The sequence below is a fragment of the Pezoporus wallicus genome, unplaced genomic scaffold (genome assembly GCF_028554395.1).
Source record: "Pezoporus wallicus isolate ANWC-B61680 ecotype Strahan unplaced genomic scaffold, APGP_CSIRO_Pwel_v1 contig_10656, whole genome shotgun sequence".
Taxonomy (NCBI): domain Eukaryota; kingdom Metazoa; phylum Chordata; class Aves; order Psittaciformes; family Psittacidae; genus Pezoporus; species Pezoporus wallicus.
The window spans coordinates 66,570-92,524 of NW_026636108.1; the positions used below are offsets into that span (position 1 = coordinate 66,570).

At 58.7% G+C, this 25,955-nt stretch overlaps 1 protein-coding gene across 2 annotated transcripts; it reads right to left on the reverse strand.

The window, feature by feature from the left end:
• TMEM132E (transmembrane protein 132E) lies at nt 1–24,769 on the reverse strand. 2 transcript variants are annotated; one of them, XM_057399048.1, is made up of 9 exons: nt 24,689–24,769; nt 12,121–13,018; nt 11,395–11,535; nt 7,924–8,113; nt 7,559–7,702; nt 3,725–3,930; nt 2,386–2,665; nt 2,121–2,312; nt 1–1,655 (listed from the first exon to the last, which is right to left on the reverse strand). In XM_057399048.1, the coding sequence occupies exons 1-9, from the start codon at nt 24,759–24,761 to the stop codon at nt 627–629; spliced, it is 3,153 nt and encodes a 1,050-aa protein (XP_057255031.1). In that variant the 5' UTR covers nt 24,762–24,769; the 3' UTR covers nt 1–626. The 2 variants fall into 2 exon arrangements, with proteins under 2 accessions (XP_057255031.1, XP_057255030.1); XM_057399047.1 differs by having other exon boundaries at nt 7,559–7,792.
• Nucleotides 24,770–25,955: the final 1,186 nt, after the last annotated feature.

The window sequence follows — 25,955 nt, forward strand, 5'->3', positions numbered from 1 at the left end:
TGGTGGTGATAGCAGTGCCCCAGCCCCGTGGCCGTGGGTCTCGGATCCCCATCCTGCATCACTCACAGCACGGGGCAGCAGGCTTTGGCTGGGGCAGCCCCACAACACTCCAACAGCAGATCCCTGAACCAGCACTCACCTCCACAGTTGTGCCACCGAGTGCAGCAAAGGCAGGGGGGTGCCTTCGGGAAGCCCCCACCAGCCACCTTCCCGCTGAGCATCTCTTCCACTCCCTGCACAGCAGGACCCGCAGCATCATCCTGCCCTGTGCACCACTGGACACGCACAGAGGTTCTAACCCCATCCATCTCTGCCCCCCACCCCGGCTCCCTTTTCTGCCCCCCACCACAAGCCAGCGGGTTGAGGGGGCCACACGTGTGCTTGATGCCTCCTCTGGGAAAACCAGATGATAAAGGGCACGGAAAGAACAAGGCCCCAGTGGGTGCCTTCCAACGGGGTGAGGACGTGAGATGTGCGGAAGAGGGGATGCGCAAAAGAGAGCTGAACGTGGGTCTCCAGCCCCGGGGACACGGCTGGCGTGGCGTGGCGTGGCGTGGCGTGGCACGGCGTGGCGTGGCACAGCGTGGCAGCCCCCTCCCTCCCGCCCCATCCCCTCTGCCCCTGCGCTAAGCGATCTCTTTGATTCTGCGGATGTAGTTGTGAAGCTCTTCGGGGTCTTGCAGCCCCATGTCCTGGCAGACCCACTCCAAGTCCTCCTCATCAGCGATGGGGATGGAGTTGTAGGCCAGCTCGTCGGAGGGCAGCGTGGCGAAGGTGGTGAACTTCACCCGCTTCCGTTTGGAGGTGGGGGAGTTGAGCGGGTCCTCGCTCTGGTCCCGTGTGGAGCCCCCCGAGGAGCCGTCCCCACGGCCATGGACCTGGCTCTGCACGCTGGTCTGTGAGCTCCCGCTGCTGTGGTGGTCCCCGTGGCAGCAGGTCTGGACGTTTTCCAGCGGGTTCCCAGGGCTTTCGGGCTGGGGGGAGAGGTCATTGTGAGCCCGCAAGGGCTGCCCGTTGCCCAGGAAGACCCAGTGGTGGGAATGGTCCATGTTGGTCTGGCCTTCAGGCGGGATACGTTTGTGCCGGTATTTCAGCACAAAGACAATGCAGTTGATGAGGAAGACCAAGATGGCCAGGCAGAAGACACCCAGGAGGGCGTACATGCCTATCTCCAGGTCTGTGAGCCCCCTGGTCACCTGGACAAAGCCCGTGGGGATGGTGGGGAAGTCCTCGGTGGGATGGGATGCGCTGGACATCCTACTGTCCTCGCTCGGCTCCGCTTTCCTCTCCACCTCTGCCCGCAGGGTGGTGCTTGCCCCCGTCTCCGCCAGCCCTGGCTTGCTGGGGACGTGGTCATAGTCATAGGTTGGGTCCTCCTCGGACCCAAAGTGGACCCGCACGTTGGCCAAGGCTGTGAAGAGGACGCTCTTGCGCTTGGTCTTCTGGCAGCTCTCGCAGATGACCAGCTCAACCCGCAGCAGCTCCCCTGCGCCCTCGCTCTGTGCCACCACCAAAGGGAACGCGCGGTCCTGGGTCACCGAGACCACCTTCTCATCCAGGCTGCTCACCACCAGGTTGTAGTCCTTGGGGTCGTAGAGGGACAGGGGGGCCGTGGTGCCGTCGCTGTAGGAAATCCACAGGCTCAGGAGCGCTTCCTGCGGGACCAACACAGGCACCGGTTGCCCAGCAGGATGCCAGTCCCACCTGCACCCATTTGTCCATCCCTCCATCAATCTCTCCTCCTTTTCATCCTTCTCCCGGTCCAATTCACCCTTTATCCCTCCATCATCCATCTTATTCCTACCAAACATCACCTAGGTTTCCCTTTTTACATCTTCTTTCCTCAGTGTTCCCCATGTTTGCCCAGGCTCACTCCAAATCCCAGCCCCGGAGGTGCCCGATGTGGCTACCGAAGCTATAGGATTTGTTCCAAGCCCCTTTGTCCCCACGGTTGCATCCTGCCCTTGGGGCAGGGTTGGTTCACAAGTGTGTGAAGGTTTCTGGGGTGCTCTGAGGGTCCGGGATGACCGTGAGCAGGATTTGGGAGGGGAGGTTTACAGGTGGAGCCCTCACCCAACCCAAGCTCCCCACCAAGCCCACGTGCACCCTCCTGGCCTCACCTGCTTGAAGAAGCTGAGGTTCTGCTGCACGGACGTCCGGGCAATGATGGTGTGGCTATTGCCAGGGCTGGGGTGGAGGGACAGCGAGAGGCTGGAGACCACCTGGGCCTTCAGGTCCGTGATGCTCACCTTCTCCTCCGCCACCGTCACCAGCGTCTCACCCAGCACCGCTTCCATGAGCGGGGACACAACCTGCAGGGGACCAGGGTACCCATCACCTCCTGCCACCCCAAGCCAAGCTGGCAGAGGTGGGGAGATGGGGTACCTTGAAGAGCGTGGTGCCGGGCTCCCTGCCGGCCAGCGTGAAGCTGTCCACCATGTGGGCCACCCGTGGGTCATCCACACGCATGAAGTCGCTGACCAGGTCGGTGACCTCCACCAGCCAGTCGGGCCCTAGCATGGTGACCACTTGCTCCGTGCCCTCCGCCGCCGTGGTGTGGAACTGGGTGAAGACCTGCAGCGTGGTGTGCTGGTACTGCAGGGCACAGCCCCGGCTCTGCCTCCGCTCCTCCTCATCCTCCTCGTGTTCGCTGTCCCGCACCAACCTGCGGGATGGGGCAGTGGTGGTGGGCAGTGCTACCGAGCTCCTCATTGCCCTCACAGGAAGGGAGAAGGGGGGCCAGGCAGGGACAAACACCAGGTCACCAAAAGATGCCTGTTGCCCATAAGGTTTTAGCAGCACATGGTAATAGGGTCACCAGCATCTCTGCCCCCTAACCAGCTGAGAGGAGCAGACATCTCATCTGGAGGGCAACGAGGATGCTCGGGGGCTGGAGCACCCTGTGGAGACAGGCTGAGAAAGTTGGGGCTGTTCAGCCTGGAGAAGAGAAGGCTGCGTGGAGACCTCAGAGCAGCTTCCAGTGTCTGAAGGGGGCCTATAGGGATGCTGGGGAGGGACTCTTCATTAGGGACTGTGGTGACAGGACAAGGGGTAACGGGTTAAAACTTAAACAGGGGAAGTTTAGATTGGATATAAGGAGGAAATTCTTTCCTGTTAGGGTGCTGAGGCACTGGAATGGGTTGCCCAGGGAGGTTGTGAATGCTCCATCCCTGGCAGTGTTCAAGGCCAGGTTGGACAGAGCCTTGGGTGAAATGGTTTAGTGTGAGGTGTCCCTGCCCATGGCAGGGGGTTGGAACTGGATGATCTCAAGGTCCTTTCCAACCCAAACCATTCTGATTCTATGATCTCAAGTTGGGATGGGCAACTGGAGGTCTCTAGACCTCAAAGCAGGGCTAACTTTGGAGCTTGGTTGTTCCTGGCCTCCTCCAGGGACGTTTTGACCATTGCCAAGGATGGATGTTCCCAACCAGCTCCAGCTGTTGTGCTGGTCCCTGGGTGTTATAATTCTCCCAATATAATGTATTTATTGGTCAATATAATTGACCAACCTCACTGTGAGATTTTCCTCCTTCCATACAAACACGCAACCTGTAGCCACGCTCTCTCACCACTTCATAGGGCTCCTGAGACAACGCTGGCTCCATCACCCTCAACCCCCCCTCATTAAAGATCCAAACAAGGCAACTCGACCACTACCACCACCTTCACTGTGCCTCCTTCAGGCTGGACAGACCCCCCGGCACGGTGACTCCGCAGTACCCACCTCCTGTCCGGCAGGATGGGCACCCTCCAGCCCTTCACTTGGCTCAAGCGGGCGTCTGAGAGCTCGATGTGCAGCGGCAGCTTGGGCACCCACACTGTCATCTCCAGCGGGGCAGAGAGGTGCTCGTAGGTGAAGGTGACCCGGGCGCTCATGGAGCCCCGCGACTCCTTCCCACTGACAAAGACGTAGTCACAGCTGCTGGAGACCTGGGGGAGAAGGGAGGATGGAGGGTTACAGCAGCCCTACAGACACACCGGAGATCCCAGAAGGAGCCTGTCCAGAGGATGGGAAGTGCTGAAACAAGAGAATTTCACCACCATGTACCCAGAAAAAGGTGGCCCCGGGAGCAAAGATGCTCTCTGCTCCCGGAGATCCTTGCTCAGAAGCACGGACCCACACACACCATGTCCATAATGCAAATTTCCCTCTTGCCCCCTCAACCAGACACCATCATTTGATGCCTCAGTCTCTTTGGCACTGAATTGTATCCTTATTCTGCTCTCAAGCTGGAGGCACCCATGGGTGCTTCACAGGGGTTACACGTTGCTCATGCTGGACATCTGCCCCAAAGTCTCCTCCACCCATACCCAGAGGGCACAGGCAGCAAGCACAGACCCACTGCGTGTCCATGTGCAGGTACCCCCCAGTGCCTTGTCCCCGTCCCTCCTGCTAACACCACAGAGAGCTTCCTGCAGCTCATCTGAATCCTCATCTTCATCTTCTCGCCCTTTCTCTTTTAATTCCCATCTATGCAAATGCCATTGGTTAAATTTGCTATAAAACAAATACATGCCACAGGGGACCACTTATTACTGATCAACCTGACCCGCTGAGAGGATGCCAATGCAGCATCACCTGTGTTTCAGCTTAGGCAATCAGAGTCAACAGCTCCTTCCCAGCAAGGCAGAAGACAACCGGGCCAAGGGAACTCCAACCTCTCATCTGCAGTGGCCCCATGGCTCAATACTGACTCCCTTTTTCCCCTCCTACACCATCAGGAATTGCATCCAAGTCGTTTGCTGCTGGAGAAGAATAAACCCCATTGGCCCAGCCAGCAGCGCAGATGCACCAAGCATCTCACAACAGCACAGAAGGACTTATTTCCAACAAGCCGCTCTCCCACGTGGATTCTCTGATGGCTGATAAGGGGCTGAGTCTGTGCTGCACGGTAGCTGACAGCAGAGGTGCAAGCGTCGCTGCCACTCTCCCCACTTTATCTTTGGGCACCTGTGGTCATTCAGCTGCAGGAGCTTTGCATCTCCAAGCCCGCAAGCCTGACTCCTGCAGAGGCTCCACGTGTTGGCTGCAGGAGCCTCCTGCAAGGTGCCTGTGCTCCCCAGGCAGAGCCCAGGACCCAAGAGCCTTGGGAAGCTCCTGCTCCGCGGGCACGGGAGGGAAGTGCAATGCAGGAGGGGCTGTTCCTTGTCTTCCTATCGGATACCAGCTCAGCACGTCCGAAAAGACAATCTCATCTCTGTCGGGGCAGCGTCTGAATAAAGATGAGCTCCTGGGTGAACCCTCCAGCAAAGGAGGGCTCTGGATATTGTGCCATTTATCACAATACATACGGTGGGTTGCTGCTTGCGTTACCTTAGCTAATAAACCCTCCCCCTGCAACTTCTGGGGACCGCTTGCTTTGCAATTGGGAAAGGCGGGGAGGGTTACAGCTATGACAACAAAATATCCCAGCCCATCAGGGCTGTCCTGACGATGGAGTGACTGCAGATGAGGTTCTAAATGAAGCGCACGCTTGTTCAGAGAAACTTCCCGGATCTGCAGCGCGGCGTCGGGAAGCGAGAGGCTGAGGTCTGCCTGGGCTCCGAGCCAAGGCACTGCTGGCTCCGCTTCCGTGGCCAGGAGCTTCCCCCTTGGCACAGCCTCAGGCATGCAATCAAGCTGCAATATCTGCTCCAAGGGCCTGGGGAGTGGGAAGAGGCACCACAGCTGATGGTGCCCAGGGGGTCCTGGTGGTGGCTGTGGGTCACGGAGGCTCAGTCCCACTTGCTCCTAGTGCGTCCTCAAGCAGGTGTGGATGGTGGGCTCCCGAGAAAGGTTCACAGAGCAAATGATGGTGAGCATCTCCCATTGAGCATTGCTGGCAACAGAGGTGGGCTTGTGGCTTGTGCATCCCTTAGCGCATACAGAGCCCCCAAGGCCACCGCATGGGCAGGCAACGGGGGTTATTTCTACACTACCTCAAGTGACGAGGTCCTCCTCTATGGGCCGAGCACGGGCATTCACCCTGTGTCATCACAGAGGGGGTGAGGATGACAACTGCCACCCACGCTCACCCACCGCCCTTCGTGAGCAGCCCTGGCAACTTCACAGCCACATCCAGAACACGTTCCCTCCACGTTCCACATGAGAGCGAGCGGCACCAAGCCACAGGCAGCGTGGGGAGAAGCGTCTCCCCAGCCCTCATTCATGCTAAATTATTTACGGTAACAGATAGCACATCCCACTATGTAAGCTCTGATTTATGTAACAGGTTCATAGCCCTGACACCGCAATCATACTCCCCGATCTCAGCAGGTAACCGAGAGCTCCCTCGGAAGCGAAGCTCCAGCACAAACACAAAATAACTCAGCAAGCAATTGCACGGGGCTCCGAGCAGCGAGCGGGAGGCGAGCCGGGGCCGGAGGGCTGCTCCATGCATTATTCATCCCGGCTCGTGTGCATGTGTCTGCTCCCCCCCCACACCCTGGGCTGGGGACAGTGCGTAAATAGATTTATGAGTAGAAAGGCAGCACATTAAACAGTTTAAGTGTCTTGGAGTCCATCCTGAAGTGTATTATTGCTCCAGTGTTTTATCACACTGCAGAGGAGCGGGCTCCATAAATTAGGGCCGGGGCTGTAAATCGCACAGATTGGAGTTTCAGTCAAGAACTTGGGTAAACACTTTGTGACACTGCCTGTCACCCAGCCAGGGACCAACAGGGAGAGAAAGTCCCAATGGAGCTGGGGTTCTGCTCATCACCCCTGGCTTGGCCACTGGCTGCTGGCGAACAAGGGGAGAAGGGGCTATGAACCCCCAGCACGGCTCTCTGCCCAGTCCAGCAGAGACATGGAGAGGGTGGGCTGGGAGGGTGCGTGCAGGGAGAGGGGCAGGAGGTGTTTGGGAGAAGGTAATGATGTCTAGGGGTGGATGGGTGGGGGGAAATGGTGACAGAATAATGCAGGCAGGTGGAGAGATGGATACATACAAGGGAAGGAAAATGCATATGGATGGATGGGTCTGGTGATGGAAAAATCATGGCTGGATTTGAGGACAGTGCTGCCTCAGCTGCTGCTGCAACAGCGAGCCCTTTGCACTCACCTGATCAGCATCTCTCCCATGCAGCCCATGGTGCTCCTCTCTCTCAGCCCCCCTTTTCCCTCCATCCTCCCCAACTGCCCAGCTCATTCCCACATCCCTCTCTGGGGCCAGCCTGGTACCCAATCCGAACATGAGATAAACGTCACCTGGAGGCACGAGTGAAGCTGCTGATGGAAACCTGCAGCTTACACCGCGAGGTGACAATATTTCACCTTATCAGCACTAAGTGCTCTGATAACCCGTAGTTATTGCTGCTGCCTGGTGCCAGCCTGCACAGTGCCAGCATCCCACAGCCTCTCTGGAGACAGTGACAAAGCATCTTGTCCTTCTCCCAACAGATCCCAGGGAGAGGCACGCATGGACTGAAGCCACTGCGGGGATGATGTTTTGGATGCTGTGGGGTTGTGCAGCCCGTCAGCTCAGCCGCCAGTCCCAGTTCGCATCACTATTGGGCTCAGCACCCCTGGAAGAGGCTCAGCCCCTCATGAGGGTCACAGGAGCCCCCAACCCACACCCACCTTGATGATGTCTTCGTTGTTGGACTTGCACTCAACCATAGCAGAGACATCCACGATGACACCGCTCAGCTCAATGGCGATGACCTTCACGGGGATGGCCACCGTCCGCCCCGTCAGGATGGCCGTGTTGATGATTTCCGTGTCCTGGGGTGCAAAGGGGACTGTCACGTTAGAGGGCAGCCTCAACATCCTGGCTGGCCCCTCTCCTGCTCCAGCCCTGGGGCAGAGAAGGACCTGTGGGTGGGAGGCGGGGTGGGATGTACGGATGTATAGGTGCTAAGGGGCAGATGGGCTGAGGGAGGTCCCTCAGGGGGGATGCAACCCATCCCCAGCATAAGCTCAGCAGAGGACCTGGACCCGCTCACCATGGCCAGGGGCACGATGGCCCTGATGTCCCTCTGGATGACCGTCAGCTCCGTCACCACCTTCTCCAGGTCGGGCGGCGGGTTGCGGCCCCGGTAGTCGATGTGCCACATGATGCGGCGCGTCACCGACTGGCTGGTGAAGTTCTCCATCTCGAAATCCAGCTGCATGATCTCCGAGGAGTCCCCGTCCCTGGGCAGGAGACAGGAGGGGACACAGTGAGCCGGGTGCCCCAGGTCCCATAGGCTCCCGGGGACCAGGACCCTCTATGGATGCAGAGCATGCAAGGCTGCTGGGTGATAGCTTATCACGGGGTGAGTGTGTGGCCATGGCCCTGGGGACAGTGGGTGGCTGCAGGTGCTTCCCTGCCTCTCCAGCTCCATCTTCCCAGCAGCAGAGCTGTATTTCCCATCAGCAGAACTGGATTTACCACCCCACACTGCTCCTGCCTCCATGCTCATCTCTGCAGGGGCCCCCTGCACCCAGGAGGGCAGCATGCTCAAGGACACGACATAAAGTCTCTATACAAGAGCCCAGTCCAAGCCACTGACTTTACAGCACTTTCCAAGGGGATCATATGGGGAAACTGAGGCACGGGAGAAAGAGATTCAATCACAGACAGCAGGTGAGAGAACACCAAGCTGTGACACGGTGCAGGGCTGTCCCTCAGCCTGTATGGACAGCCGTGGGGATGCAGAGGGCAGATGGGCAGGGGATGGGTGAGGTAAGACAGGAGCAGCAGGTGGTAACAGCTCCAGTACCATCAGCTCATCAAACCCCCCCACATTTAATGGACAGGGAATGAACTGTGGGGCAATCCCAAGGCAGGACGGGCTGGAGAGGCTGGGTGCTGCCAAACCCAGCACATAGTGCCTAAGGGGACAGGGAACTCAGGAGCTGGTGTCCCTTGTCCTCTGAATCCTAGCTTGGACACGGTCTGACAGCAGCATAAATCATCACTCCCACACCTCACCCCTATGAGCAAACATCCCCAAATGCGACCCTGCCCTCCTATCTCTTGTGTCCAACCTGCAAATCCCTTAAGGGGACCCAGGGATCAACCCCTCCCCAGGTTAAACTTCTCCACTGCTCCCCCAAACCAGAGCATCCTCAGGGGACACCCCAGAGCCCCCACAAACTGCAGAGCCAACAAAAGCCCTCCCAGAGCTGGAGGAGGGAGTGGGGTGAGGAAAGGTGAAATCCCTATGGATTGGGAAGCCGGGATCGGCTCCGCTCTCATCTCACAGCACAGCAGCCGTTAAGGAGGTCCCAGCGATCCGGGGATGCAGGATGCACTTGCGTTTCTCTCTGATAAATATCTAATGAGTGAAAGGGAGCAGAGATAGAGGAGAGCAAAACTACTGGGCTGCCCCAGGGCACGGCAAGCCCTGCTCTGTGCTCCCACAGCAGGGACAATGGGCTTTGCATTGGCTGGTGAGGTCCTGATGGGACTTTGTGCCCCTAGGGTTGTCACCCTATGGGAGTGCAAGGGAATCGCCAAAGGCCACCCAGTCTGGAGAAGGGGATTGGGCTGCTCTCTACCTCTTTCAGTGCATAAGTATTAAGTACAGCCAGGAAGAGCCAGGTTCAAAGGCAAACCAGAGCTGCAGCTGCATGCCAGAGGTGACTCCTTGACATGGGGTGCCCACGGGATGCCACCATCTTCTGCCCTCCCCGAGCATCATCTGCCCTCAGCCACGGCAGAGACAAGAGCAGGGCTGCTCAGGCTGGTGGAATAACTTAGGATGCAGCCGGGGTGCAACAGAACACCCCAAATTAGCTATTATCACCCCAAAGCTCAGGGCTTTCTCTGCACAGCCAAAAGCCCCCAGAGCCCCAGCAAGGCAACCTCCTCCGGCAGCGCAGCCCGCAGGGCAACACGGCTTCGAGTCATTCCTACTTGCCATTGCGTTAATATTTGATGGAGTTGTTTGTCTGAAAGGTGATTGTAATCACTTTAAATTCATCCTCCGTCTCTAACCTTTCCTGCCTGATGTGAAGCAGCGGTGGCAGGCAGGGAGAGGGGGAAGGGACAGGGGAGAGGAGCTCGCTGCTGGCAGCATGCATAGGGCTGGCCATGCAGAGGAGGGGGGGCTCATGGCTTTGGGGACACTCTGGTGTCCGTCATCATCCCCCAGAGGACATCACATCCCGGGGCTGCGGGCTGGGATGCTGCGGCTGCGTTTTGGAAGCAATGGAAAATCCACCCTCCGGGTAAGCCCTTTGGAGGGGGGCCTGCAGATGGGTTTTGAGCTCACGTTCAAAGCGGTCAGAGCTGAGCTTCTCCTTTCTGCAGGAGGTCAGCCCCTGCTTCCCTCAGTGTGGGGCAGAGATATCAGGAGATTCCCTATGCAGGGAGCGGGAATCACATCAACTCACTTAACCCAGCTCCCGGAGGTACTTGCCTCCCTTTTCCCATAGGCACAGTGATGGAGAACAATTGCTTTCCAACACTTCAGAGACTCCTGTTAATGGTTTTGACACTGTGCCCATCCCCTGCCCTTGCTCACCGCGTCCTACCCACATGGATGCAAGGAGCAAAGCTGCCCCTTGCTCTTGCAGCCTCCACAGCCTCCCCTTCTCCAGACTGAACAACCTCTGGGTTTTCACCTTGGCTTTGTGGGTCCTTGCTCCTTTGGACCATCTCATTTCTCTTCCCCGGACTCTACTCAACCGACCCGAGCCTTTCCTGGTGCCCCATCAATGAGCATCATCCTTGTGTTAAGCAGGGCAGAACTTGCTCTGCCCATCTCAGGTGCTGCCTTGGTTCAAGCTCCCCCTCTGACACTCATCCATCATCCAGAGAGACGTTGACTGGGGACTGCTCCCCTTCCTTCCCAGAGGAGACACCAGGATAGTCAACAAAGAGCTGCTGCCTCTCATGGTATTAGACCTTCTTTTAAACCCACAACACTTCCACTCCAAACTGGGGATGCTCCATGGCTTCACAATTCAGCCTCCAAATCCACCGCCTATATCCTCCAGCATCCAGGTAATCCCAGCTCAGAGCCAGGGATGCAGCTGCTCAATGGTACCCATGACTTAGGAGCACTTGCTTGAGCCCCAGCTTGGCTCCCTGTGTTGACCATGGAGCAGATCCCACCTGAATGCACCACCAGCCCTTGGGCAGCTGCCTGCCTGACCGCAAACCTGCCCACCTTGGGCCATGAATCCCACCTTCACCTTCCCCCTAGCCTGCTACATGGTGCCGGATGGTTAAAAACCACACACGACATCAAGCCCCTTCCCAAACCAGTGCAAGGCCTGCCCCAACCTCAGCTGGCTTTGAGGGCTTGACCTCAACACTGCTCACAGTCCAAGCCGTGCCTCAGTTTCCCCTACCAGCACCCACTTGGCACTGCAGCCAGCCGGACACCCGGCACGAGGGCAAAGGGAGACCCGCTCCATGTCAAACCCCAGCCATTTCCCCCCAGTCCCCTGGTTATGGGGGGCAGGCACAGGGGGGCCCTTACCTGGGCCCAGCACCGTCCACCCTGGAGACATCCACAGTGGCAGTGGAGTGCTTGCCACCCGTCAGCAGCTCCGAGCTCACCAGCCACTGCCCACTCCTTGACTTGGTGCTGAGCAGGTTGACACCCTTCTTGGCCTTCACCCTGTGGAGAGCGATGGTCAGGGATGGATCCTCACCCCCGGCACCCCTGGACCCTCCCCTAGGGGGATTTTTGCCCTTGATCCCTCCTGGCTGTAGGAAACACCATCCAGGCTGTCAGCAGCAGCCATGGGGCTCAGCCCACCCCAGCCCCTCGTTCCCATAGGATTTTGCCTCACACCATCCAGCAGTTTTGTCCCCCATCCCAGTGCTGCCCCACAGAACAGTAGCAGCAGCCCCCTTGTCATTCCACACCTTGTTCCCAAAGTGCCTGTGAACAAACCCACATCTGTTGGTGGGGCCCTAATCCCAGTGCAACTGGGCAAAGGCAGCAGTCCATAGTGGCAACGCAGAGATGGAAACCCTGGACGGACAGCCCTTCCCTTCAACAAGGTCCTACTGCAAAGCCCCAGAACATTGCTGGGTGCATCTCTGGCCTCCCTCAGCTTCCCAAAGCCCTGCCAGCAGGTTCCATACACGCAATATGCCGTTCCATCCCCTCCTTCCTGCCCGCAGCTGCCTTTGCACAGCACTGCCAAAACAACCCCATCATTGAAAGGATGGAGTGGGGACAGCCCCAGCACCTTACCTGAGGGTGAAGTGCTCCACGGTGGAGTTGGACATCAGGTAGAGGAGGATGCTGAGCACCTCGCCTGGCTTGAGGGGCTTGTCGGGCAGGCGGATGAAGACGTTGCCATCCAGCCGATGCTCCTGCATGGGCTGCCCCGGGCCGGGCTGCAGGAGGCTGACGCTGCCGATGCGCAGCAGCGGGTGCTGGGTGGGACCCTCAGTCCTGGCTCCCCCAGCCCCACGGCGGGGAACCATCTCCCCAAGGCACTGTCCGGCCCCATCGGGGGCATGCAGGGTGTAGTAGAGCTCGGCTTGCTGGCTCTCACCCGGCACCTCCAGGCTCTCGGGGCTCTTCCGCCTGCCCAGCGGCACAGCCGGGGGTCCGAACCAGGCGTGGGGCAGCTCTGCCTGCACCAGGCACATGGCCAGGCTGCCCCGCAGGCGACACGAGCTCTTGATCTCACGGGCATCCCGGAAAGCGTGGAGCCGCACGCAGGGCAGCCGGTCCGTGACATCGAAATCGTCCCAATCCCGGCCGGAGACGTAGAAGAGCACTTGGACCACGGGCTGGCTGGCCACCAGCCGGGGCTGGACGATGAAGGCGCGCACCTTCCAGTTGACGGTGAGGCGGTCGGGGACCTCCAAGGTGCTGGAGGGCTGCAACTGCTCCTTGGGCAGCACCAGCCCCGTGCTGAAGGGCCCCAGGGTGACGTTGAGGACGGGCAGCTCCTTGGTCTGGAAGACGACGAAGGGCTCTGCCCGTTGCAGCGGGGTGCTGCTGTTGCCCACCGGGCTGGCTCCCAGCTCCTTGAGGAAGAAGGCCAAGCGGGTGTTGGACAGGCGGTAGCTCACGGGCAGTGTGATAGCACCGGGGGGCTCGGCGGGCTCCGGGCTGGGGGGTGGCCCCTTGGCGTGGGCTGTGAAGGGAATGGAGAGTGCGGGTTAGTGTGGGGCATCCACCTCCAGAGCATCTCCTGAGCCCCAGAGCAGGGAGAGCGGACCCAGGCAGTGGTCCAGGCCTGCAGCAAGGAGTGGGGGCTTCAGCCCCCAGACTCATCACAAAGGCAGCAAGAGCCCTTCTCCCCTGCAAACCAAAGCCTCACAAGATGTTCCCAGGACCTCAGGCATCATTGTGCTTCCCAGGGGGTGGCTCCAGCCTCACCGAACCCACCTGAGCATGGGATGCGGTGTCCAGCGAGGAGGGATGCTCAGGGGCTGCCCGAGGCTGGGTCAGGCTGTGTTGAAGCTGCATCCAACCTCAGTGTTGCCACTGGGGTGCCCACAGCACTGGTCTCCCACCCCACATCCATGCCAAGGTACCAGTTTGAAACAGCACAAACACACTCACAGAAATAAGGCATAACCAGCTACATCCCTGCTTCCAGCTGTGCAGGGAAAAGGATGCTGAGCTTCTCCAGAGGCTCACTACCAAAAATTAGGCAGGTCCAGGCTAATTTCTGGCTGGCAGTTCCCATGAAGTATCTATGATCAAGGCTTTCCTCCTGCTTTGAGCTCCCAGATCACACAAGCAAGGTGGCTAAATCAGTTCCTTCACCCCAGACCCACTCCATCCCCACGGGATCCTTGTAAGGGTGGTGTCATGGCCAGTCTGTCACCCATCATCCAACCAGGGGTGCAGTTGGGTAACATCCCTGGGTGCCAAAGCTGGCCTAGCCCCAAATTTTCCAGGCATGGACATGACCTGGTGGAAAAGTGCCGAAGATGACGTTGGTGCCACCTTGCACTAACCCCAGTAGCACCCAGACCTCATTTTGGTCCTTCTTTTTGACCGTTTTGCCTTAAAACCAAAGCAGAACAACCAGCAGGCAGGCGGAGCAGGCAGCCACTGCCAGCCACTGCCTCCCGAGGGATGGAGCTGCCCAAGCCCCTCGGAGGGAGCCGCTTATCCCTATGCCACAGGCAGCAAGAGGACAGAAACCCACGAGCATCTTCCTGCTGAAGCAGATGCTGCGGAAGGCGGCCGGAGCGGAGCCGAGCCGACGGCACGCACTGTGCCAGCAGCTGCGGGAGCCTGGAAGACATCTGAAGGTCTTTGCATCCACCAGCGGCTGCCAGCAATTCCCAGGAGCCCCGGGTCCCCCCCCCGCCCTCCGCCAGCCCCATTCCCTGCACTGATTGTAATCGTTCCCAAGCGGCTCCCGAGCAGGAGAGCCCAAATTACCCGTGTCAAACAGCGGTGAAAGGTGCAGATGTGATGGCTCGGCTCCTGGGAACGGCTCAGCCCCATTCCCAGCCAGGGATGAGGAGTATGTCGGGACAGCAAGGCTTTCCCCAGCAAGGACCATAGCCCGGGGCTGACGGAGAAGCAGGACCCCGCAGCCCACCCAGGGAACTCTGCTGCGGGGAGTTAAGCAGCTTAAAGGGCTCATAAAAGGATTAGCACTCGATAAGGAGGGGGGGGGCAGCATCCGCTGCTGAGCTGCCTGGGATGGAACTTGTCTGCGACCCAGGCACAGAATTCCCTGGGGCAGGATGGATGCTGGGGATGCACGGCCAGCATCACCGGCACCACCGTGGGCACCGCTCCGGTGCCTGCCACGCTAACCCTGCCTGCTGCTGAGCGCATCCTGCTCTCCCGCTGTTTTCCCACCTCCTGGGGAGCCGGGAGCTGTAGGAGAGATGCCGAGCCTCAGGAAGCTCCCATGGGTGCCTCTCTGCTCAGAAATAACCATCAGCAAGGGGCTTTCTGCTCCTCTGGCTCGTGGAGGGTGTTTTCTGCTGCGGCATGTGAAGGTTCGCATCCTCCCTGCATCCCGGCTGGCACGGGCACGGCTGCTCCCGCCGTCCCTATCCATTAGAGAAGGATTTTTCCCAAGGCACCACGTTATTTGTGGAGTAAGATTTACCACCTGGAGCAACGCGAACCTGACCCCTTCATGAGGTACCGGCAGGACCGGAGGAGGCGGCGGCAGCCGGGGAAAGAGGCTTTGAAATAGCACCAGGTTTTAACCCTTAGAACCAGACCTGCAGCCATCAGCTCTTTCCTCCTTGCCGTGAGGATTCTCTGATGGCAAATAAGGGTTGTGCACCAGGAGGGGCAAGGAAAGGGACTCTCAGTTGGGGACCCTGTTCAACTCAGATAAAGCACCGCGGTGCCATGGGGAAACCCGGGTGGCTCCATCACCAAGCCCATGCACAGACCTGCACCCTGGCCATGCCAGACAGGGAAAAGCAGCAGGGACAAGCTGGGACGGAGATTAATGTGATGGTCATCATGAGTTCAGTGCAGGAGGATCGCTGGCACCCAGAGAAGCTATTTCGTTCCACAGACAAAATGCATTTAAATGATGCTATAATCTGTCGCCAGAAGGGGGACAGGACCGGCGCCTCCGTTCCTTGGCCATAAACTAATCCTGCCAGGAGAAGGGCCAATCCAGCCGCATCCAGCCCAGGGGGGATGCCAGGATCACAGCCCAGCCCGAGCCTCTGCGCCACAATGGGACAGAGGGAGGAGAGGGAGGGAGAAGGGAGGAAGGAGATGCACACACGTATGGATGCATGGCTGCTGCCTAGGTAGCGAGGAAGAAGGGTGGATAAGGATATTTGAACCAGCAGAGAGAACAGAGTATGTGTGGATGGATGGATGGATGGATGGAAGGAGACAGGCAGATCAGGAATGGCTGGACAGCAAGAGAATAGCTCTAGGAAGAGGGAGAAGAAGGGATGGATAGGAGGACGGATGGAAGGTTATCACAATGGCTCAGGAGGTGGATGGATGGATGAACAGATGAATGGACAGTACAACAGTTAAGGAGATGGAAGGAAAATGAATGGAAGGAGAAGGATAGATGGAAGTATGGGCAGACAAGCAAAACAGCTCAGGGGACTCCAGTGCCCACACCACTGTCCCCAGCCCCTGCCCTGGTTTCTAGAAGCCCCCAGGAGGGAACATGGCCCTCATGCCCCCACTTCTGGGTGGATGTGGGGGACAGAAGGGTTAAACCCTGATCTCTGGCTGCAGTTAATGGGATTTGCAGTGCCTGACCTGCATCCCGTGTTTATTAGACCGGCGCAGACGGGACCATATGGTCCTTCCACCCTCGTAGCTTGGTACTGCAAGCAACAAAGCAGATCTCCATCCTGGGCCAGGCTCTGACCAGCCCGGGGCTGCCTGGATCCCCCTGGGGCTAAGGGACCACCCCAGCCCCATGGTGGGATGGGACCCATGTGTGTCCCCTCCTTCCCACCCCACAGCAGCACACTGGGGAGCTGGGATGACCTACAAGCCATTGTGGGAAGTGGGGAGAAGAGAGATGGAAACACGCAACTGCTGTGACCCCCTCACCAAGCCCCACATCTGCCCGGCCAGATGTGCCCCGTGCTGGCCACAGCCATGTGGCCAGATGTGCCAAACTGCTCTCCCTGGCCATGAGGGCACATGGAGACAGCAGCAGCACCTTCCTGCCCTGCCTTCAAATCAAGACCACCCTCCCCAGGCCAAGGGGTCCTGCTTGGCAAGGGCCCCACCATGGGGTTGTGGTCCCCAGTGGTCACCAGTGACCACCCCAGCCTGGGGATGCTGGGGTCAGACAGACTGATGGACACAAGGGAAGAGAGGCTGATGGACAGACTGGACATAGCTATGGCTGGTGGGAGGCACCAGCTCATTCGCTTGTCCCCTCCATCCTGCCCCTGCTGCAGCCTCACCAGCCCCATCCCTGCTCCCACCTACTGCTCCAAGGCCAAAGAGCCTCCTCCCCTTTCCCTTATCCATCATGGATAGCCAGTGCTGAGCTCCAGCTTAGCCCCAGCCCCAGCTGTCTGCCATAGGGATCACTTTAGCGATGCTCTGGGGGTGGATATTTATCCCAGCTTATCCCTTGGGACACAGCAGGGGATTCCCAGCACATATATCCCCACTTAGCAGAGGAAAAGCATATAGGAAAAGCACTGGAGAAGAGGGAAAAGAGGTTTGAGGTTGTGCCAGGAAGGTTAAAACTTCTCATGATGTTAGCAGGCAGCACTGGGGCTTGTGCATCAATGGACCAAACACAGCTCTGAGGGAGATACTGAAACACTGATGATGCAAGACCCCAGCCCCTTGTCTCCATAGATAACACCATAGATAACACCAGCCCATCTCCGCTGGGCTTCCAGGGTGGTTCCTCCTTGGAGCAAGCCAGGAAAGTTGTCCCTAAAGCAATGGCTTCATAGAATCCGAGATGGGTTGGAAGGGACCTTAAAGCTCATCCAGTTCCAGGGACCCCTCCCACTGGAGCAGCTTGCTCCAAGCCGCTGTGTCCAACCTGGCCTTGAACACTGCCAGGGATGGGGCAGCCACAGCTTCTCTGGGCACCCTGTGCCAGCGCCTCAGCACCCTCACAGGGAAGAGCTTCTGCCTCAGAGCTCATCTCAGTCTCCCCTCGGGCAGGTTAAAGCCATTCCCCTTGGCCTGTCCCTACATCCCTTGTCCATAAGCCCCTCTCCAGGTTTCCTGTTCAAACCCAGCTCCTGAACAGAGTGACCAGGTGAAGATCCTGCCCTGAATCAGGGACTTGAGGGCAGGATGTGCTGCTGCCTGTTTACCCACATTGGTCAGCACCCAAATGAGACAATGGGGGGATGGATTCATCCGAAACACTCAGAGCCCCACAGCCCCTAAGAAGCAGGCCCACCCTGCTATTCCCCACCAAGCCACCGGCACAGATGTCCCAGTTGCCACTTCATTTCAAGCCTGCATAAAATCACCATGCTCTCCTGAGCATCCCACAGATTTTTGCCCCACAGCCACCAGGTCCCAGAGCGAAGGAGAAACACGGGCAGCAACAGTCCCAGATTCCAGGGATGTGGCACATCTGCAGCTCCCAGGGATGCTCCCAACATCTGGATGACCCAACAGCTGGCTGCTCCAGCTTGAGGCAGCCCCAGACTCACTCAGCATCTCCCCACTCAAACCAGAAGCAGGCCCCACACCCATCCCTTTCCCTCCCCACCACATTACACTCCCAGCAACGGGGTCAGCACCTCCAAACACCTTAAAAGCCAATAGAAAGGGGAAACAGAGGCCTCCATCCCTCCACGCAGAATTCAGTCAGTCCCAACGTGAGCCCCCCTCTGTTCTTCCACACGGAAAAGAAGCAGCCAGTAATAAAACCCAGGCCAAAATTAGAACACAGCCGGGCCCCTTGTGGAACCTCCAAAACGCTTCCCAGCAGCCAGAGCCTGGAAAACTCTTTGCAGCGCCATAAAAGACAAGCAGCTCTCCCTGCCCTCCCATGCGCCCAGAGCCTCTGTCTCCAATCCCAGCTAATTGGAACTCAATTAAGTGAATAATTGTTACAAATGTAAAATTACCTTCCCCCAGTGCACAGCAGGGAGATGCCCTGGCTGTGACCGCAGGGAAGGGAGGGACATCGGGATGCTCCCGGCTCCCAGCTCTGCTCATGGCCACAGCCATGAAGCCCCATGGTGCCAAGGACCATAACACTCAACCAGGAGGTTAAATTGGTCCAAGGCTTCCCAAAACCAGCCTAGGGCAGGAACCGAGTGGGTGCTGGCAAGGAAAAGCGGATCAAGCCTTCCCCTGAGCAGCAGTGCAGGCTCGAAAGTGGATTCTCTAGTGTCTAATACAGGGCTGTGCTTATGCCTGGTGGGCCATTGCTAGATTCTCTTTTCTTTTAGGTCCTTAAGACTTCTCCCCATCCAAAAGGTCCAGCCTGGCTTCATCAGTAGAAGAAATATGATAAGAACTCCTAGTGGCACTCAGCCCCGGGCTAGCACACAGCCTGTATTGCAGCGCCAGCAGCAAAAGCAAAAGGGACCCATCCCAGCTCCACAACAGGCTGTGGTGCTGAGGTCTGCATTTCCTCCAGGAAATTATTAAAAGGAGGGGAAGCAAGGAACCTAAAAGAATAAATAAATATGGCCTAAATGGGATGTGCTGTGCAGAGGCACAGCCTGCCATAAATTCCTGGAGCCGGGAAGGCTTTTACGTGGCAGCTACTTTAGAGCAATTTCCACAAATCACAGCAAGGGACAGGCTGGGGGACAGGGAGGAGAAGGCCTTTATGGAGGAGGAAGAAAAATGAAGGAATTAATTAAAGGGAGAAGAAGGAGGACAAGGAAGGGCCTGACTGTGAATGTCCATAGGGATGCCTGGGGGCTCAGAAAGGCAGCAAGGGGGGAGCTGCCCTGGGATAAAGTGGTTCCCCCAGCACATGCTGCGGTGGGTCACCCCACATGCCAGCAGCAAGTAGGCATAGATGGTTACCAAATACATACCCTGGGGAGCCAAAACTGGGGGGAAAGGCAGCAAAGGAGAGCCCTGGGGAAGCAGAGACAGGGAGAAGCCGCCAGAAGAGACCCAGTGATGCTCCCAAAGCCAAGTGTCCCACTTGGATCCTCCTTGTGCCCTCTCCATCCCCTCCCAGGAACATCCTCCCAGCACCCTTTCATGTGAACACCAACCGTGCCCCCCCGCTGCCACAGCCTGGGCTGTGCAGAGCCACACGTCTCAGCCTGATTAGATCCTGGTTAATTTTCACCCCTGGTGACGTGTGTCAGGCTGCGTTCAGCGCCACAGTGGGATTCGATCCCAAAGGCACCCGAGGAGCTGTGGATAAACCCAAGCAACTGGGGCAGCATCACCCCCAGAGCTCACCCAGCACCCCCAGCATCAGGGCTGGGGACAGGCATTGAGCCAAGGACTTCACCAGCTCAGGACTTTGCCACCCAGCATTAAACACACACAGCTCGAATGCATCCCCTTCCTTTCTTTGATTTACCTGGTACCCAGAGAGGAGCACATCCAGCAGCTGCACCGAGCTGGCAGCAGAGGGTATTGCATTTTCAATCTGATTTATGTTCTAGGTGGAAAACTCAGCTTTTCCTCGAGGAAAAATGGATTAAAAGTGAATTCATTCTCAACTTTTGGCAGTCCTGGGGAAGAGCCCAACATGCCAGAGCCCGTTTAACCAGGGCAAAACCTGCCCCCTTAATTCTTGAATCAGGGAGATGAAGGCAGGACCCAGATGAGACAACGGGGTGATGGATTCATTGCAGGGGCCCTGAGGTGGCAGCGCCTGCAGGCAGGGGTAAAGCCACGCCAGCACCTTTAGCAGAGCTAGTGGAACATCAAGGGCAGCAAACATTGTGTAAGTGATGGGGAAACGCTCGCCAGCAGGAGATGGCAGCTTCAGAACATTGGGAATTGCCTTCATTATGGTATCCTTCTGGAAGGCCAGAGCTGCAAGCGAGGGGCTCAGCACCCAGCCAGCATCAAGGGACGTGTGATCCTGTGCAACAGGTCAGGCAACAGCCTAAGGAAAATGAAGGGAATGGTCCCCAGCAGAGCCACATCCCAAGGAGCAGCCTCTGCATCCCAACCCCAGGGTGTCTGCAGCAGAGGTGACAGCCCATGAACCCCCCAGCCTGGCTGGTGCCTCCCCCAGGGTGGGAACCACTGAGCCACCATCAGTTGTGGCAGGAGGACCCCATGTCTCCCAGTTTGCATGGAAGCAGTGAGCTCCAACCTCCTCTTCCCTTGGCAAGGATCACCAGGAGCTGCCTCACTTCACACCATTGAACTATTTCTCTTTCTGGCATCACACATGGACAAACTCCCTGTCCCCAAAGGCACTGCTGGGGTCCCCATCACAGCGCATCCCACCCCAAGGAGCAGCCACCTCCCTCCCTTCCCGGAGGCTGTTCGTTAGCAGAGCCATGTATTTAATAATAGGAGACTCTGATTAGATTAGCAAGAGTGACCTTTTCCAGATGGATGGGATGCAACCACGGGCACCACGCAGGAGGGGATCACACCGGAACATTCCTCCATGCACATCAGGGGCTATTTTGGACAAGGAATTGCAGGAGGCAAATAAAATCAGGTTGTGCCATGTAAGGACCCTTTCCCTTACCCATCATCTCCTGGGATCAGGCCATGTCCAGCTGCCCACCCCCCTGTTAGTGTCTGGGGGGCTACAGGAGGGCATGGAGCTGGGATGTGCCAGTGAAATGTTAGGGATGCTCTGCAGGGACCCCACAGCTTGGTTGGTTTTTTGCTTTCCTGCTCTGTTTAAGATGCAGAGAAGCTGGGTGAGGAGGGACCTCAGCAGCCAGACTTGGTGAGGGCAGTTCATAGCAGCACTTAGAGTAAGAGACAAAAAGGCAGGTTTCCAAAAATCCCTGTGCAATCCCAAGCCAGGGGGTTGCTGCCATCCAATTCCCTGCCTCAGTTTCCCCAGTGATGCAGCAGGGCTGAGCCTGGGGTGCAGCATCATGACACAGAGAAGTGCACACACAAAAGGATGCTTCTGGCCAAGAGTATCGAGGCACCTAATGCATCTTGAAATCCCCCAAAGCCAAAGCCTGCAACAGATGCTCACCAAAATCATCACTCAGAGGATTTCCATCATGCCACTGACAGCATCCCTCATCCTCTTCTCTTCCCTCAGCCACACCAAGAGGACAAAAGGGGTAGAAGAAGCATCACCACATCCCAGCATGAGCATCCTGCTGGGATTGCAAGGTATCAGGGTTGGGGGACAGAGTGGGCCCTGGGGGACATGCAAGGACACCCCAGAGCTGAAAGCCTTTTCTGTGGCACCAAAGGCAGAACTTGTGCCAGGTTTTACCCAGCTCAGAAGCTGGATCCTGTCCTCTCACCTGCCCATCAGGACGAGCAATGATCCTATCGCCCCTTCTGTGCTCCTGGCTGGAGCTGAGGCTGCTCGGCTGCTCTGACCCCACCAGCACGGCCGGGATGGGGGCTGTTAAATGAGCAAACGCCAGGTGCACGGTCCCGATTCAGGCATTAAAAGAGCAAAGGCTGGGTGCACGTTCCGGGCTCAGCAGCGAGTTATTGCACATCTCCACCTGCTGGCCTGAGAACCGCGGAGCTGGGAGATGCTCTGCGCCGGAACAAGGGATGGGGATGGTCCATATCTGTCCATATCCCCCGCTCCTTGCTGGGGTTGGGATGCGCTGGCTGGAGCCCTCCACCAGGGATGGAGCCATGGCCACAGCATCATCCTTCACCCCCACCCCAGCGCCTGCGACTTGCCCATGGTGGGAGATACGGGGAGAGCAGCACAGCCCCATCCCCGCCAGCAGCAGGATGGAGGTGCCGGGACCAGCACAGGACCCAAAGCCTGGCTTTTACACTGGGACAGACGCTGAACAACCCCAGCACCCCTGGACCACTGCCTCTGGGCAAGAGCTGCCTCTGGGTGAGGGTAGAACGAGGCACGCTGTGGGGACAAGGCTCAGCAGGCAGCAGAGGGAAGGTGCAGGAATCCAGGCTCAGCCCCATGGGCAGCACAAGGTATTTTGCAAGTGGGTGGCTAAATCCCCCTGTGCCACATCCCAACACGTCCCTCGCAGATTTGCAGTACAAGCACACGAAGCACATCCCATCACACCCCAGCCACAGGGCCCAGCCATCCATCCCGCAATCCCTGCGAGCATCCCACTCCGGAGATGCTGAAAAAGCCCCTTTCTGGAAGCAGCTGATCCAGGGCCGATGGCAAAGTGGCTCCCGGTGCAGGCAAAGCAGTGCAACAGGGGCAAGGCTGGGGCTGAGGGCTGCTCTTGGATAAAACACAAGGGAAAAGGGAGTGAAACACCCCAGACAGGCAGGAGAGGAGGGCGCTGCTTTGCCGCTGTTTGATCCCCACCACCATCCCAAGTGGTTTGTCAGAAGCACTGGGAGAACAATCTGTTCCCACTCTCTGCTTCCCTCCAAGACTTTCATTTGCCCAGGGAAGGCCACAGAGGCAGCTGCACATCCTAAAGGAGCCTAAAAACTCCTGGCAGAGGCTTCTCTCTCCACCAGCACAAGAATCCTCCCCAGCAGCACAGCGAGCCCCAGCCCCGCACCCAGCACAGTCACCCCATTGCCTGCTTCATGCCGGCATCGCCACCATGGGGACTCCCAAACCCATCACACTCCCATTCAAGGGGCCAGATCCTGCCCTGGCACAAACCCGAGGCCTGACCCACAGGGGTGTTCGTGTCCCAGCAGCAACAGGGGGTCTAAGAAATGCGCGGGGAGGAGATGGGAAGCAGGGGCCGCAGCCAGCCCCTGCACCAGAGGCGATTCCCGATGGATCGCTTGCACAGGGATGTTTCCCGTCGCCCGCCAGCGCAGCCGCCAGCCGCCGTGGGGAAGCGCCGACCCAGACGGCTGAATCTCATGCAGGCAAACTGAGGAGAGGAAGGAGATGGCAATCCCTTACCGGCTCCAGTCTCCCGGACCTGGTGGTCCCAAGGAGAGCTCTGCAGCAATCCCTGCCCGGGCAGCACCCCAGGAAACACCCAGTGCTGGGGTACCGGGGGGGCAGCATTTGCATCCCCAAAGGATGCTGTGTGAAGTTGCCGTGCTCACCAGTCTGGAGCATCTCTACTCCTGCTCCTCTGTTGAGGTCAGAGGCTTTGAAGGGTGGACCCCCTCACCAGCTCCCTGCAAGGCCCCCAATGTCCCCCTCCTCTTCATTTCATCGCTGTGGGTGAGCAGCTTCCCAAGCTCCTCAAAGAACTTGGGGGGCTGCAGATGCCTGAGAAAGCCCTGCTTGAACCCCAGAGTGCTTTAGCCATGGGCTGCTGGGGTGAAATGGAGCTGGGCACGGTCCAGAGACCGTGGCTTCTGGGGGGGGGGGTCTCAGTTGAGCTGGGCACCCCAGCCCTCAGCCCCCAGGACATTCCGAACCCACAGCCAGAGCTGGGCTGGCAGGAGGAATCCGGATGGTCCCCCCCAAACTGGAAGCAGCCCCCGCTTTCTGCCCAGCCAAGCAGCTCTGACGGGGCATTGTGGTTTGACAATGAACCCACCCGAACACAACGCCCGTGGAATCCAGCCCCGTGTCCCCCAGGCTGTGCGGCCCCTCTCGCCGGTAAGACCCCCCCCAGCAGCAGGTGCCGGTGCCCCCAGGGCTGGATGTCACCGCAGCTCGGCCATAGCACGGCAGTGATTTGGATGCAACTCAGGGCAAGTGAAGCGCAGGCAGCGGGGGCCCTCCCTGCCCAGGCCGCGGGCAGGGGCAGCACCACCAGCCCCAAACCCTCACCCTAAAACCCATGGTGAGGGGGGATCAGGAAGCAGCAGAGGGATGGCAGGGGCTGCACCCGCATCCCCGCACCCCAAAGTGATGCTCCCTCGTAACTCAGCGCAGGCTGGGAAAGTGCCTGGGTGCGGGTCTGGGGGATCAGCGAGTGGATAATAGCGGATAAAGCCCCTGATCCTCCTGCTAAAGCAGCTCTGCATTAAGGCGACAAGGGGCAGGGGGGAGGACGACCGCATCCTCCTCACCCCATGTTCCCCCCCGCCCCGCCGCCGCTCCCTGCTCGGGAAACAGCCCCCGGCAAGCGCTCGCATAGCACAAGCTGTCATTTTATTAAGCCAGGAATAAACTCTAATCTTCACCCATTTCACTGGGGGGGGGCACAGAAAACCGGCTGCGGGAGGATGGGGGGATCCCAGGCAGGCACAACGGGGCAGCGGCTGGCCCTGGATGGGGGGTAGATGGGGCTGGAAGGGGAATATGGGTGCAAGTCCCCTCAAGTATTGCAGACACACACACACACAGCACACAGATCGGCCCCCCCCTCCCGGTGCCGGCGGCACTTACCGGGGAGCAGCAGGGAGCAGAGGCAGCAGAGCAGGGCGGCCGGCCCTGGGTGCATCTTCTCCGGAGAGGCCATTGCGAAGTGGGGGGGGGGGGGGGGGGAAGAGGGAGCGGGGCGAACCCCGAGACACCCCCGTAACCAAAAATAGTTAAAAATAATAGAAGAAATCCAAACCAAGCACCAAAAAGCCGCAGAAATCCCTAAATCCAACCACGTGCGAGACAGGAGCAGCAGCCAACGGCGGCGGGGGGGGGGGGGGGAAGGAGAAGCCGGATCGGGTTGGGGGGCTCTCGGCTTTGCTCCCCCAGCTCAGCGAGCAGAGCACCCTATCTCCGGCCCCCCACCCGCACCCCAAACCTGCCGCAATTCCCCCCCCCCCCAGGTGCCTGCAGGGCGACCGGGGAGCGCCCAGCCGGTGGGGGTGGGTCCCCCTCCTCTTCCTCCTCCTCAAAGCGGGGTGGGAAAGGGGGAGCAGAGCACGTGTAACCCCTCCCGGGGTAGAACCCCGATGTGCTGCTGGAGGATGATGCTGCAGGGCGCCGGCCCCCCTCGCACGGGGATGAGCATCAGATTTCCAAGAGCGGTTCTTCAGGAAGAAATCAGACTAAAAACCCGAATTAAAGCGCTCCCCCCCCCCACCCCCTCCAGGAAAACACAAACAACCGTAACGAAAACCACAACCCGAAGCAGGCGGGTGAATAATTAATCCCAGGCAGATGCAATTAATCAGCGGCTGGAGCAGCTCAACGGCGGAGTCCCCGCATCCGAAGGCAAAGTTTGGGGGGAGCGGGGCCTCGGCTCAGCCGCTGCCTCCCTGCGACGGCTGGAAGCGGGGGGATCGGGCCATAAGCAAGCAAAGGAAGGGGGTCCCCGCTTCCTCTGCTCCCTCCGTCGGATTAAAGCGGGGGGTGCACCCCCTTCTGCTCGCAAAGGGAATTAAGGAGGGGGTGCAGGAGGCTTGAGGGAAGCTGCAGGGTTGGGGGGCTCTGCTCCTTGCCCCCTATCCGGGCCGCCCCCCCCCCCCGCCTGCCGCCGGGGGGGCCCCGCAGCCGGGCGCTCCCGTGGCCGCTCGCCCGGCCGGAGCCGCATCGGGCTCCGGTGGGTGCCAGCGAGGGGAGGGCGGCAGAGGGAGGCGCCTTCCTCTTCCTCCTCCTCCTCCTCCTTCTGCCCCCCCTCCTCTTCGGGAGAGGAGATGGAAGCGGAGCAGAGCCCCGCTCCCCTCCGGTGCTGTGCGATGTGATGCGATGGCAATGGATGCTGTGCAATGCA